At 41.4% G+C, this 12,358-nt stretch overlaps 1 protein-coding gene across 1 annotated transcript in view; it reads left to right on the top strand.

Moving 5' to 3' along the window:
* Window positions 1-12,358, top strand: part of IFT80 (intraflagellar transport 80) — a 139,933-nt gene that overhangs the window by 70,841 nt on the left and 56,734 nt on the right. Inside the window, exon 9 of the mRNA XM_075003704.1 lies at window positions 3,203-3,340. Coding sequence (XP_074859805.1) covers window positions 3,203-3,340 — 138 coding nt within the window. The remainder of the gene's footprint in view (window positions 1-3,202; window positions 3,341-12,358) is intronic.

Raw genomic sequence — 12,358 nt, 5'->3', positions numbered from 1 at the left:
AGCTATAATTTCTAGGAACGGACTGATGGGCATTTTATACCCATTCCCAGCCAATTCCCGCAGTCCCAACTGCTCCCACGTTCATTTCTACCTTCTGCACATACTTGGGCTTTCTGCAGTGAGTCTCCTATAGACTCTGACACTGGGGAACTATGAGCAGATGAAGAGTATTCTAGAAGAGACAGGGAAAGAGAGCTATACTATGATGATCCTTCCATATGTTTCTTAAAGGGTATGAATTGGGCCAGTAGATTTTAATTATTCTGGTTTTATTTTTAAAATATTTATTTTTCATCATAAATGTACTGTATATGTCAAAATATAAATGGACAACACTCAAATTTTGTATGAATAAATTAGGCAAGATGTGTGAGATTATATTATTTAGTGGGCCAACTTCTGTCAGTAAGGGTGTGTCTACATTAGGAACTAACTTCGAAGTTAGGTATTACTTTGAAGTAGCCTGTAGAGAGCCTACACACTTTGAAGTAAGTGAGCCCAACTTCGAAGTCCTTACTCCATTCCTGGGAATGGAGTAGTGCCCTACTTCAAAGTTTAACTTCAAAGTAGGGTGTGTATAGATGCTCAACTTCGAAGTCTGTTACTTTGAAGTTCTGCTTTGAAGTAAGCAACTTCAAAGTGATTTTTGTCATGAAGACACGGCCTAAAAGAGACAATCTTTTGAGCTACACAGAACTCTTCTTATGATTAGAAAAAAGTAGTCAGAGTGTCACAGCTAAATGCAAGGTGGAACAAATTCTTTAGTATGAATAGTTAACGTTCTAAGGAACTATTTGCTGGAATTGCAGGTTGAACCTCTCTAATACGCAGCTCTCTCTTCCCACAACATCCATAATATAGTATGATTTTAGTTAGCCAGACAACCACTTCTAATGGGGGTGGCCAAGTTTCCCATGGTCACGTAGAGTTGGTTTACAGCCACAAGTCCTGGCTCTCAGAGTTCTATGCTGTTATTTAGCTGTAATGTACCCCCAAATGTCTTCTAAGAGCCCAGTAACCGGTGGGAGTGTTAGTAATAATGCTAGACAATACTGACCTCCTGTTGTCTGGGAAATTCTCTCGTCCAGCACTGGTCAGGTCCCAAGGGTGCCAGATTAGAGAGGTTCAACCTGTACAAAGAGATGTTATTTGATAGGGAACGTTGGTGGAAAATGTAAGAAGCATTACAGTTTACATTTCATCTGCTATAATTGCCACTGTTTTGGAGGAAAAACAGAAGTGAAATGATCATTTTAAAAAGTGACTGTTGTATTGAAATGAGGGTTAAGAATATTTCTGTGATCATTTTATTGATCAATATGAAATGAGAACTGAGAAGAAAAAATGAGATAAATTAAGAATACAATGAAATGTTAAGAAAAAGAAAGGAGAACTAAAACATTTGTCTAAAATATGTTAACTAACCCTAATATAACCTTGACTATTTTTCCTACTCTGCACAAACTATTAGAGCTCAGCCTGAGCAAAGACAGACTTAAAAAAGAGAAATCATAGAAGGACTTTTGTAGCACATTTTTGAGGTCAGTTTAAGATCTGCCTTGGAAATAGCTTTAAACCTGTGTAAAAATGGTATTTTTCGCATTTAATTAGTTCTGTGTAAGAAAATCTTCATTTGTATTTTAATTATTTAATAGAGAAATTCAGTGGCTACATCTACACTACATTAATCCTTCGAAAGAAGGTGTTCCAGGAAATCTCTTCTGAAAAGAGTGCTTCCACGCACAAAAAAGCAGATTGAAAAAAAATAGATCCATTCTCTCGATAGAGAACATCCATACAGCCCCCGCTCTTTTGAAAGAATGGGCCAGGGATCAAAAAATCCAGTGCCATGAGGACTGCTTTTTTTGAAAAAGGTGCTTCTGGGGTGTCTATGCACATTTTTTTCCCCAAAAAGAATCCTTTGGAAAAAGGCACTCTTCCTCATCTGGGAGAGGAAGAGGTCCGCCAGAAAAAGTGCTGCATTCTTCCAATTTAATATCCAAAGGAGGCATTTTAGATGTAGATACTTCTCAGGACTTTTTGAAAGAGCCATGGCTTTTTTAGAAAAAACTCACTAGTGTAGATGTAGCCAATATGACAACTTTCATAAAAGTCTAAATTACTTATTAATGAATCATATATTCTTGCTCACATTCTCCTTACACTGTCTTTGGATGATTTTCAAATTACACAGAGAACCTCATTATCATCTTTTTTATGAAAAAAACCCACAATATTTTTCATAGTTTTAAGATTCAGTATTAAGTCTTCCACTTCGCGTCACATAAACAGCCTGGAAAATGAGATAGAAATATATACCTCTTCATTTTAGAAGACATCGCTTATTTTAGTCCCAGAGTTACCTGTGTGCCACACAAATTTGGCATACCCTTGCTCGTATTTGTGAAAAATGTTACAACAAAAATAAAGAATGGTGAAACCGAGGTAACAGTTATTTTGTATTACAGGAATGAATTTCGGAGCATTTTAAGTTTTCAACAGGCATAATTTCTTCTGTCACTCACACTCAACGTTGAGCCTTAGCAGATTATGAGGCATATGAGACTAAAGGCTGAAAGATTCTGCTCAGTGTACCCTGGTTTGACTTGCTGACTGGCTGTTATAGTTGACATTTTATATTTGATATTGCTGTACAAATACAAAACAATTAAAAGTATTTAGGGAATATACAGATCTAGGAAAAGCATACAGTAATGCAACAAGAAGAAAATAGTTAATAGTCCAAAAATATGGATATCAATGTAATTCCCATATTTTAGCGTAACAAATCTGACTTCAGGTAAAAATTATTTTTGTGACAAGCTAGGTTTCCAAGTAGGTGAAGGAGAATGCATTAGAATAACTTAGAAATAGGAATCATATTTTGCAGAGAATTTGTTGCAATGTTTACTTTTGAGATGGTACACAAAAGTAGGGTCCAAACTTGTATGCCAAACTGACTTCGTTGGGAGACTGGACGTGCAAAATATGCGGGATTGAGCTCAGCAACTATATTGTGTATATACTGTAAACACACACACATCCAACTGTTAAGTGCATTAGATATCTTTTTAATCTGATAATTTGACTAAAAGCACTTATTTCTACACTTTACAGTATTTTCAGATGAGGAAATGAAACCTCTAAAATAAGGTTAGGTCCAACATAAATTCAGACCATAATTTATTTTTTTCTTTCTGAGGTGTGGGATAGTTATGGTCGTATACTGTACAGTTCTCAGCCTCATGATTATCCTGTAACTTCTGTTGCCTGGGCTCCGGATGGAGAATTATTTGCTGTGGGGTCTTTTCATACTTTGCGCCTTTGTGATAAAACTGGGGTAAGTAACAGATTTGACAAAGAACAGATGTAGTCTTGTACACATTTATTAAAAATATTGTTAAGTATTCCACAGAACACACATTTTCATAAGCATATTTTTATTTGTAGAGAATAGTCATGAGTTTCTAGTATCTTTACCCTGCCTGCTTTTGACTGAGTGATTACGTCCTTTGTTTGATGCATGTCTGTTTGTGTTTAATGGCGCCTTATGAACACTTTAGTGTTTTGTGGTCATCTGGCTCTATAGTAGTTTAACCTTTAGGATTCCATTCTTTCTTCACACCTCTGGTTATTACACCTTCATTATTTTTATGTTTCACAATTATATTTTGCAGATTCTTTACCCCAAAAGTATATGTCTTATTATCTTTTAAAGCAATGTTCCCCAAAGTGTGGTACTCATACCATCAATGGTACATGAAAGGATTTCAAGGGGTATGAAGCAGAAAATAAATTCCTGAAAATCAGGAGATAAGCACTGGGGTGGCACTGGGAGAGAGGGTACGCTGATAAGGCTGAAGTCCCAAAAGGGGTACATAAATGTTTTAATTTTGGGAAACACTGCTTTAAAGATACCTTTTACACTGGAATTTTACTCTGGCTTTTCATTCTTCCATAGACAGAGAAGATAAGATATATGCTACCATTCCAGAGGACATGCTTCCATGCTGATGAAGCTCATTTTAAAATGTGTTAAATAAGTTTGTAACTGAACTCCTAGGGAGAATTGTATGTTTTGTGTTCTTTTTACTTGCATTTTGCTTTATATTTCATGTGATAGCAATCTCAAATGATGCCCCAGCCTATGGTCATTTTAAGAACACTATCGTAGCAGATTTGACAAAATGCAAAGGTAGCAGTGTGAGATTTCTAAAAAAAATAGTTACAGCTCTCAACTAAGATTAAAGAATCTGAACTGCTATCCAAAATCTGAAAGGGTAAGGTGTGGAGCATGCTTTCAGAATTCTTACAATAGTAACACTCTAGTGTGGAAACTACAGAACCGAACCACCAAAAAAGGAAAATCAAGCTTCTGTTGGTGGCATGTGACTCAGATGATGAAAATGAACATTTGGCAGTTTGTTGTGCTTTAGATCATTATCGAGCTGAACCTGTCATCAGCATGGGCACATGTCTTCTGATATGGTGGTTGAAAGCATGAAGTAACACATGAATTTTTAGCGTATCTGGCACATATCTTGAAACACCAGCCACAGCAGTGCCATGGGAATGCCTGTTCTCATTTTCAGAGGACGTAGTAAATAAGAAGCAGGAAGCATTATCTCCTGTAAATGTAAACAAACTTATTTGTTTTAGTGATATGTTGAACAAGAAGTAGGACTGAGTGGATTTACAGGCACTAAAGTTTTACGTTGTTTTGTTTTTCAGTGCAGTTATATAACATAAAAAATTTACATTTGTAAGTTGTACTTTCACAATAAAGAGTTTGTACTACACTACTTGTGTGAGGTGAACTGAAAGATACATTTCTTACCATTTTTACAGGGCAAATATTTCTAGTCAAAAACATTAAGTGAGCTGTGAATGCTTTGTATTCTGTGTCATAATAGAAATCAGTATATTTTAAAATATAGAAAATCATCCAAATATTTAATAATTTAAATTGGTAATCTATTGTTTAATAGTGTGATTAATTAATTGTAATTTTAATTTTAATCACAATTTCTTGTGTTAATCGTGTGAGTTAACTGCGATTAATCAACAGCCCTACTTCCAACAGATGAGCACATTCTGATTTTTTGGCACATTGATTAGCAAGTTTAGACACTGGGCACTTAAGAGACATTTTTTCACACATTTCTTTATTTCAGCAAGCCACCCTTTCCTTGAACCTCAAAGGAGGTAAGAGTCTCCAAGAAATGTCAGTTAGTCATGAATAACGTGCTTGACTTTTTCATTCTCTACCTTGGAGTTGAGTAAAACATGTCTAAATGTGAGATGTACCTTGAAAATATTACCTAGAAGCATCAAGTTTCCTGAGGAGCAGACAAAATCTTTCCTTGTAGATACAACTGAAAGACTCGCATATGTCCATTGCGCAGTTAGCTCCAGAGGCTTACTCTTTCCGACAGAACATTCTGAATCTTTGCTGGCTCTGCTGTTATCAGCACAGATGCAGCTTTCCTAGAGGGCCAGCAGATCCACCTAATCAGCAGTCTTGAAAATACCCTAATGCAGGGATGTCTAGTACATTGCCACTCGCCGCATGTGGCGAATAGGACACTGCATTGTGTCGAATGCAGGGGTGGCCAGCCCACAGCTCTTGTGGCCTTTAAATGCAGCTTCTCCTGAGAGCCACATGCAGCGAGTGTCATCTGCCCATTCCATGCATGCGCCCCTCCCATTTGGTGGGAGATGCATGTGGCAGCAGTGGTGGGTTTGGTGAGTCACCAGCAGTGAATTAGAACAAGGGGCTTGGGGTGCCTGGCTCTAGGGTAGTGGGAGGGCATTTATTTAGTGGGAGGCTGGGAGTGCCTGGCTTAGGGGGAAGCGGAGGGCATTTAATGGTGAGGGGGTGCTGGGAGTGCCTGGCTCTATAAAGTTTTGTATACCATAATGTGTCAAATATGGAAAGATAACAACCACAAGTGTGGCGATCTTTAAATTCCTATTGGACATCACTTGACTAATGATTTGGTCTGAGTATATTGATGGACAGCAATGCTAGTATTGAAATTCAACTGATTTGATGAGACATTTCTATTACAAAAGTACTGAGCGTAGGTGGCGCAAAGAGAAAGACATTGACTCTTTGACATCTCCTGCTATAGTCTTTGACACCAAATAATTTCAAAGCAAAACTGTTGTATGCCCCTGTTAGCTCTGGTGCTGCATTTTTAGAATCTGGGTGGAAGCAGTGTGTCTTTAGACTGTGGATGGAAGTATTTGATGTTTGAACTACTCTGATCCTTAAGATTTGAAGCTGAGGTTGGCTTGCATTTTCATGCTGTTTGTTCATTCTTGTGTTTAAAAATCTCTTGAGCTACTTTCTCGTTATAAACAAGAATCTGATGGTGAATATCTTTAAAAACTAATTGCTCACCTGTAATTTTGCCTCTTTGAAGGAATTATCTGATAATATTATTTTCCTCTCACATAAACCCTCCTACCTCCTCCCTGATTCTGCTGTATTTTCTTTAAGAGGGTTTTTGGTTTTTGATGTTTCATTAAATGTTTTCTTTTCGTTTTATCAGTATTCAATGGCAACAGTTTTTTCTAACATGTTTAATTTTGCGGAGCTCTTGTTTCTCATGCAATTTAAGAATTCAGTGGAAAGTTTCAGAGACTGGGGATATGTCTATATTTACCTTGCGTTCGACACTCCACGGTTGATCCTCCAGATTTCAATTTTTGTCATGTCTGTGAAGACATGGCAAAATCAATCTCTGTCCTTGGTCATCGACCTTGGTACTCCATGTGATAGCATGGAGTAAGAGACATCAGCACAAGCCCAAAGAGCCTAGATTTTCACTAGGGAACAAAGTTGATCCTGATATGTCGATTCTAGCTATGCTAATGGTGTAGCTAGAATTACATATCTGGGATGGACTTTGTTCTCTAGTTAAACAAAAAAGCAGTCAAGTAGCACTTTAAAGACTAACAAAATAATTTATTTTCCCTGTTGTAGGTCAGGCTTGATTTAGCGTGTAGTGTTGGTCAACATCTTTGAAGTTGTGGTAGACTAGTAGTCAGACCATAAGTACCACTGATCTAGGGTTAAAAATGTATTGAGCTCAGAAAGTTCTGCCTGTTTGTGGTTTGGAACAAAACTCAGGACTGAGACTACAAAATGATTCTTCAAAGCAGATGAATTCCAGGTGAGAAATATTTTCTTTTGTCTAAGAATATTGTTACCATTCTCAGATTTTATGGAGACAGCATACTGGTCACAAATAATCCATAGTGGACTACGGTTTCAATAATTTAAAAAACATAGATTTGCAAACTATTTTGTATAATGCTATTCCCAATTTTAGTTGTCTTTTTTTAAGAAAAGTAAATCCTTGTTTACAGCTTCCCCACTTACCTATAGGCCTTTTGCTTTGTCAAAAATATTCAAGTGGTATTGATATAAAATACGTCCTAGGAGTAGGTACAGTACATAAGATCATACATTTTTAACACATTCTTAATGTTATTACTTACAATAGCATTAACACCATGTTCTTTTCTGTTTCTAATTTTGAACAGAACATTAATTTTATCTATCATTAAAACAAGCAATTGAAAGGCAGACTGTACAAACACAAATATGGGATTAGCAGTACTTTTTTTCTAGAAAACAAGGTGGCAGAACACAAGCGCCAAACCACCACCCCTCCACCCTAAGGCCCAACACCCTGCCCAGTGGCTTAACCCCCCTGCTCGGGCCCCAAACATCCCCACACGTGGCTTAACCACTCCACATGGGGCCCAAGCTGCCCCCTGGTGGCATAACTAACCCTGGGCAGGACAAAGTTGCCACCCCTGGCAGCTTATCAGCTCCCCAGTGGGGCTTTCAACATAACACTCTTATCTTTCCATTGCACCTCTGGTTCCCCCTTCTCTATTGGATCAAGTACAAATATGAGTCACCCTAACTGGTTTCTGCACACCCTTTAGAGTTGAATAGGGGTAAGATTCAAAACAAGACTTAGAACCTAAATTTCAGAATCATAACTTTCTGAGATTCACAAAACCCCTGGTTAACTGCCCCCAAATGTTGTAGGTGCCTAAAATCACTCAGTATCTAAATTTTTGCAGTAAAAATTCTCTAGGTATATATGTTTGTCTCTCTGACTGTGTGCAGTGCAGTCATGCTCTAGGTGTCCTGACTCCTAAGCCCCAGAGCTATTCACAAACTAGGGGAAAATAGGTATCCCTTCACCTAATTTTTTACTTGCGTAGCCTGATACAACGTGCATGCTTAGACTGGGCCATTATAGATGGGGCCCTGCCAAATTCACAGTCTGTTTTGTTCATTTCATGGCCTGAAGGTTTTTTAATTGGTCAGTTTCACAATTTCAGGTGTTGTAAATGTGGATATCCTGACCAAAAAGATGGTTGTGGGGAAATCACAAAGCTGAGGTGGGAGAAGAGTCACGGGATTGCCATGCTCACTTCTGTGCAACAAGGTTTTGTTAGCTGGAGGACGTTGCCAGAGGTGCAAATGGATTTTGTGTCCCTGTGCTTCCCCTTTGTTCTACACCAGCTGTTTTGGAAGGGCTGTGGAAAAATTGATGCCCTGCACCCTGGCAGAAGTTGTGGGGGCTGAAACAGTAGCCATGGGGTGAAAGTCCTGAACCCCAGAAGGAGCTGCAGGGACTAAAGCCCTGAGCCTCAGCAGGACAGAAGCCCTGAAATCAGGTGCGCTGAGCCCTTATACCAGAAATGGGCAACTATGAGTAGTGGATGGGTCTCAAAAGTGATTCTCCTTCACAAGTGGACCACAGCAACCCTCAACCCTCTGGGGTTCCACCTGCAACCAGACAGTTCCCCTGCCTGCCCCTCCACATGCCACCCTCACACTGGGGCATTGGAGCCCCCCACCCACCTATCTCCCCACACTTACATACCCTTTCCCCTCTCTACTAGCACTTTTGGAGTGCACAAATTGTCTTATGTTCCATCATGCCTTCTCCCCATCCTTCCCAGAGCTGAAAGGCCATGAAAGCTGATACACAGGGTTCCATCTCTGGATGGGAGGGAGAGAAGCAGGAATGGAGCACAAATATGACAATTTGCATGCTCTGAAAATGCTGGGAGGGAGTGGAAAACGTAGGCATTGCCAGGTTTTGGTGCCAGAGTGTTTGAGGGGCATGTGGAGGAAAGAGTAGCTAGAAGGTCCACAGTCTGAAGGTGGGGTCCCAATAGTCCACATGTGGCTTGCGGGCTGCAGGTTGCCTGCTACTGCCCCTTACCCCAGCTGGAGCCATGACACTAAAACCTTGAGCCCAAGTGCGTTGAGTCCTGGCTGGAACCATGAAGGATAGAGGCTCTGAATCATGGATAGAACCATGGGGAACAGAAGTCCTGAGCCCAGGTGCCCCAAGTCCTGAGCCCTCACTAGGGGGTAGAAAATCTGAATCCTGGCTGGAACCATGAGGAAGAAGTCCTGAACCTCAGCTCCCCAGCAGGACCCACAGAAGATGGTAACCTGAACCTCCCGTCCCCAAACACTGTCGGAAGCTGCAAAGCAGAAGCCCAGAGCCTAGCTGAAAATAAAACACAGTGGCTGTGTCTACACGTGCACGCTACTTCGAAGTAGCGGCACTAACTTCGAAATAGCACCCGTCGCGGCTACATGCGTCGGGCGCTATTTCGAAGTTAACTTCGACGTTAGGCGGCGAGACGTCGAAGTCGCTAACCTCATGAGGGGATCGGAATAGCGCCCTACTTCAACGTTCAACATCGAAGTAGGGACCGTGTAGACGATCCGCGTCCCGCAACGTCGAAATTGCTGGGTCCTCCATGGCGGCCATCAGCTGGGGGGTTGAGAGACGCTGTCTCTCCAGCCCGTGCGGGGCTGTATGGTCACCGTGTGCAGCAGCCTTTAGCCCAGGGCTTCTGGCTGCTGCTGCTGCAGCGGGGGATTCATGCTGCATGCACAGGGTCTGCAACTTGTTGTCGGCTCTGTGGATCTTGTGCTGTTTAGTGCAAGTGTGTCTGGGAGGGGCCCTTTAAGGGAGCGGCTGGCTGTTGAGTCCGCCCTGTGACCCTGTCTGCAGCTGTGCCTGGCACCCTTATTTCGATGTGTGCTACTTTGGCGTGTAGACGTTCCCTCGCAGCGCCTATTTCGATGTGTTGCTGCGCAACGTCGATGTTGAACATCGACGTTGCCAGCCCTGGAGGACGTGTAGACGTTATTCATTGAAATAGCCTATTTCGATGTCGCCACATCGAAATAGGCTACTTCGATGTAGGCTTCACGTGTAGACGTAGCCAGTATCAGTATAATCACAGTGGGAAGTGAAAGATAAGATACAAAGTGCTCTTCCTTTCCATTCATAAAGTTTTAAATAAGACTTGCTTATTAGCACTTCTGTTTCAGACAGCTTGTGAACAGCACTGCTTGTAGCACTACCCATGGTGAGTATGGCCTAGCAAGGTTGAGAGAAGAGGAGTGAATTGCCCAGTAGCATGAAACTAGGGCAATGGCACTGAATATTGGCATCATTTTCCAGAAGTAGTTGTGATTTTAGCTGGTATCTCATTCTTGTGGCTAACAAAGGCACAGAGAGCACAGATGCTGCTGGCATCCCAAGGCTGTGTAGGCCCAAATGTTAGCCTGTTTAGTACAATGTGGCCTGACAAAGCTATCACTGACTGGCAGGGAAAGCATCATGTGCAGAGGAGGAAATAAGGCTGTCATCCCTAGAAACCTTATGGAGGAAATTGCAGAGTATCTTCATAAAAGTTTTAAGGGAAATCCCTGTGTATGTAAACATACTGCTCCAGAGAGCCTCTTTACCTAATACTACAGGGTCAGAAAAAGCAGGTAATAATGCTACCTCTTTTTATTATACCACAGCCTTTTCTAGTATTAATTAATGAAAAGTTAGTAGTTGCCCCTTTTATTTGGAGGTTCCCTCACTTCATCATTGAATTGAGAAATACGTTTACACATTACTGAAGGTGCCTTCTGCTGATCAGGCTCACCTGTGTATTCCTGCGAGGCCTGACTGGACAGCTGTGAAATCTCAAAACATGCACTGGCCCATCTTTCCACTCTTCCTTGTTGCTCCATGTTCATGCCAGGGACTTGTGGATTGGACTTCTAAAACGTATACACAGAGGGGTGGTGGTGTTTCTGCCAAATATGGCATGCGGTTCTTTGTAAAAGCAGCAGGTCTGTAAGTCAGCACTCGACTGATTGTTGGTCTTTCCTGGCCCTTTCATATGCCTGATGTTATTACTTCACAAACACTGCTGCTGGACCCTCTTGTAGCCCCCTACATTCCCCATGCAATCTTCTCGTAGATGTCCATGTTTCTACAGCTGGTTTGTAGCTGTGTTTGTACAGGCTCTTCAGGAGTTGGAGTTCCAATATCTCCTTTCTTCTCTAAGCCAGAATGCATCTGGAAGATGTAGCAGGCATGGTCAGCTGGATACTTGCACACAGCAGTGAGAGCTGCTTGCGATTGCCAAGCTGGACAATCAGGAAAAGGCATTTCAGTAATTTTGAGGACTTTAAAGGAAGAATTGGTGAGATTTAGACATTGCTTGGGTGTTAGACTATACAATAAAAGATCCCAAGGGAAACAGTAGAAAGCGCAAATTAAATTGAATGAAACAGAACATAGGGGAAGAAATGTTGCTACATTAGCAGGAGAGTGGAGAAAATCGGTAAATTAAGCCTTTTCCATCTCAAATTTATATGTATGGGTGCTAGCCCTAGGAAGCAGAAGGGATTTTCAGAACTCAGCAGCTTATACTTCTTTTGCTGGACTGTCATTAGTGTTGTCCCGTGAATATTAAAGTGACTCATCTTACTATCTGTCTTAGAAATGTGTGTCTGTCTGACTGTGAGTCTGTTTGTTCAAGAACTCCTCCTAAACGGTAAAAGTCAGGACCAGAAATTTTGGAATGCAGCTTTCTTTTATCATAACTTAAAGCAAGGTCAGAGTTTGTTTGTGCTAGGATAATAGGATGCACATGGAATGTGATTGTTTCATATCCAACAGAAAGAGAGGGGTTTGATGGCAGGGACAGTTATCACCACAGGGCAGCAGCCAGCATCCCAACAAGAAGTCACTGACCAATCCCCAACAACTCTCTGCTACCCCAGCCTGCCCTCGGGAGTGCCAGCAAATGGCGTGCATGGTTCCCACCATGACTCCGAGCTGACCCTGGGCAGAAGCCAGCAGTCAGAGTATGTGCCCCCCACCGCCTTAGGGAGAAGCAGGTAGGCGGTATGTGTAGCCTCCCCTGGCCTGGACCAGCCCCAGGGAGAAGCCAGAGGGCAAGGTGCGTGGTCCTCCCCCACCCCAGGCTGCTCCTGGAGAGAAGACACCCA

The sequence above is a fragment of the Carettochelys insculpta genome, chromosome 10 (assembly GCF_033958435.1).
Source record: "Carettochelys insculpta isolate YL-2023 chromosome 10, ASM3395843v1, whole genome shotgun sequence".
In the NCBI taxonomy this organism is placed as follows: domain Eukaryota; kingdom Metazoa; phylum Chordata; order Testudines; family Carettochelyidae; genus Carettochelys; species Carettochelys insculpta.
The sequence above is the reverse complement of the archived record's forward strand: the minus strand, read 5'-3'. Positions and strand labels throughout refer to the sequence as shown.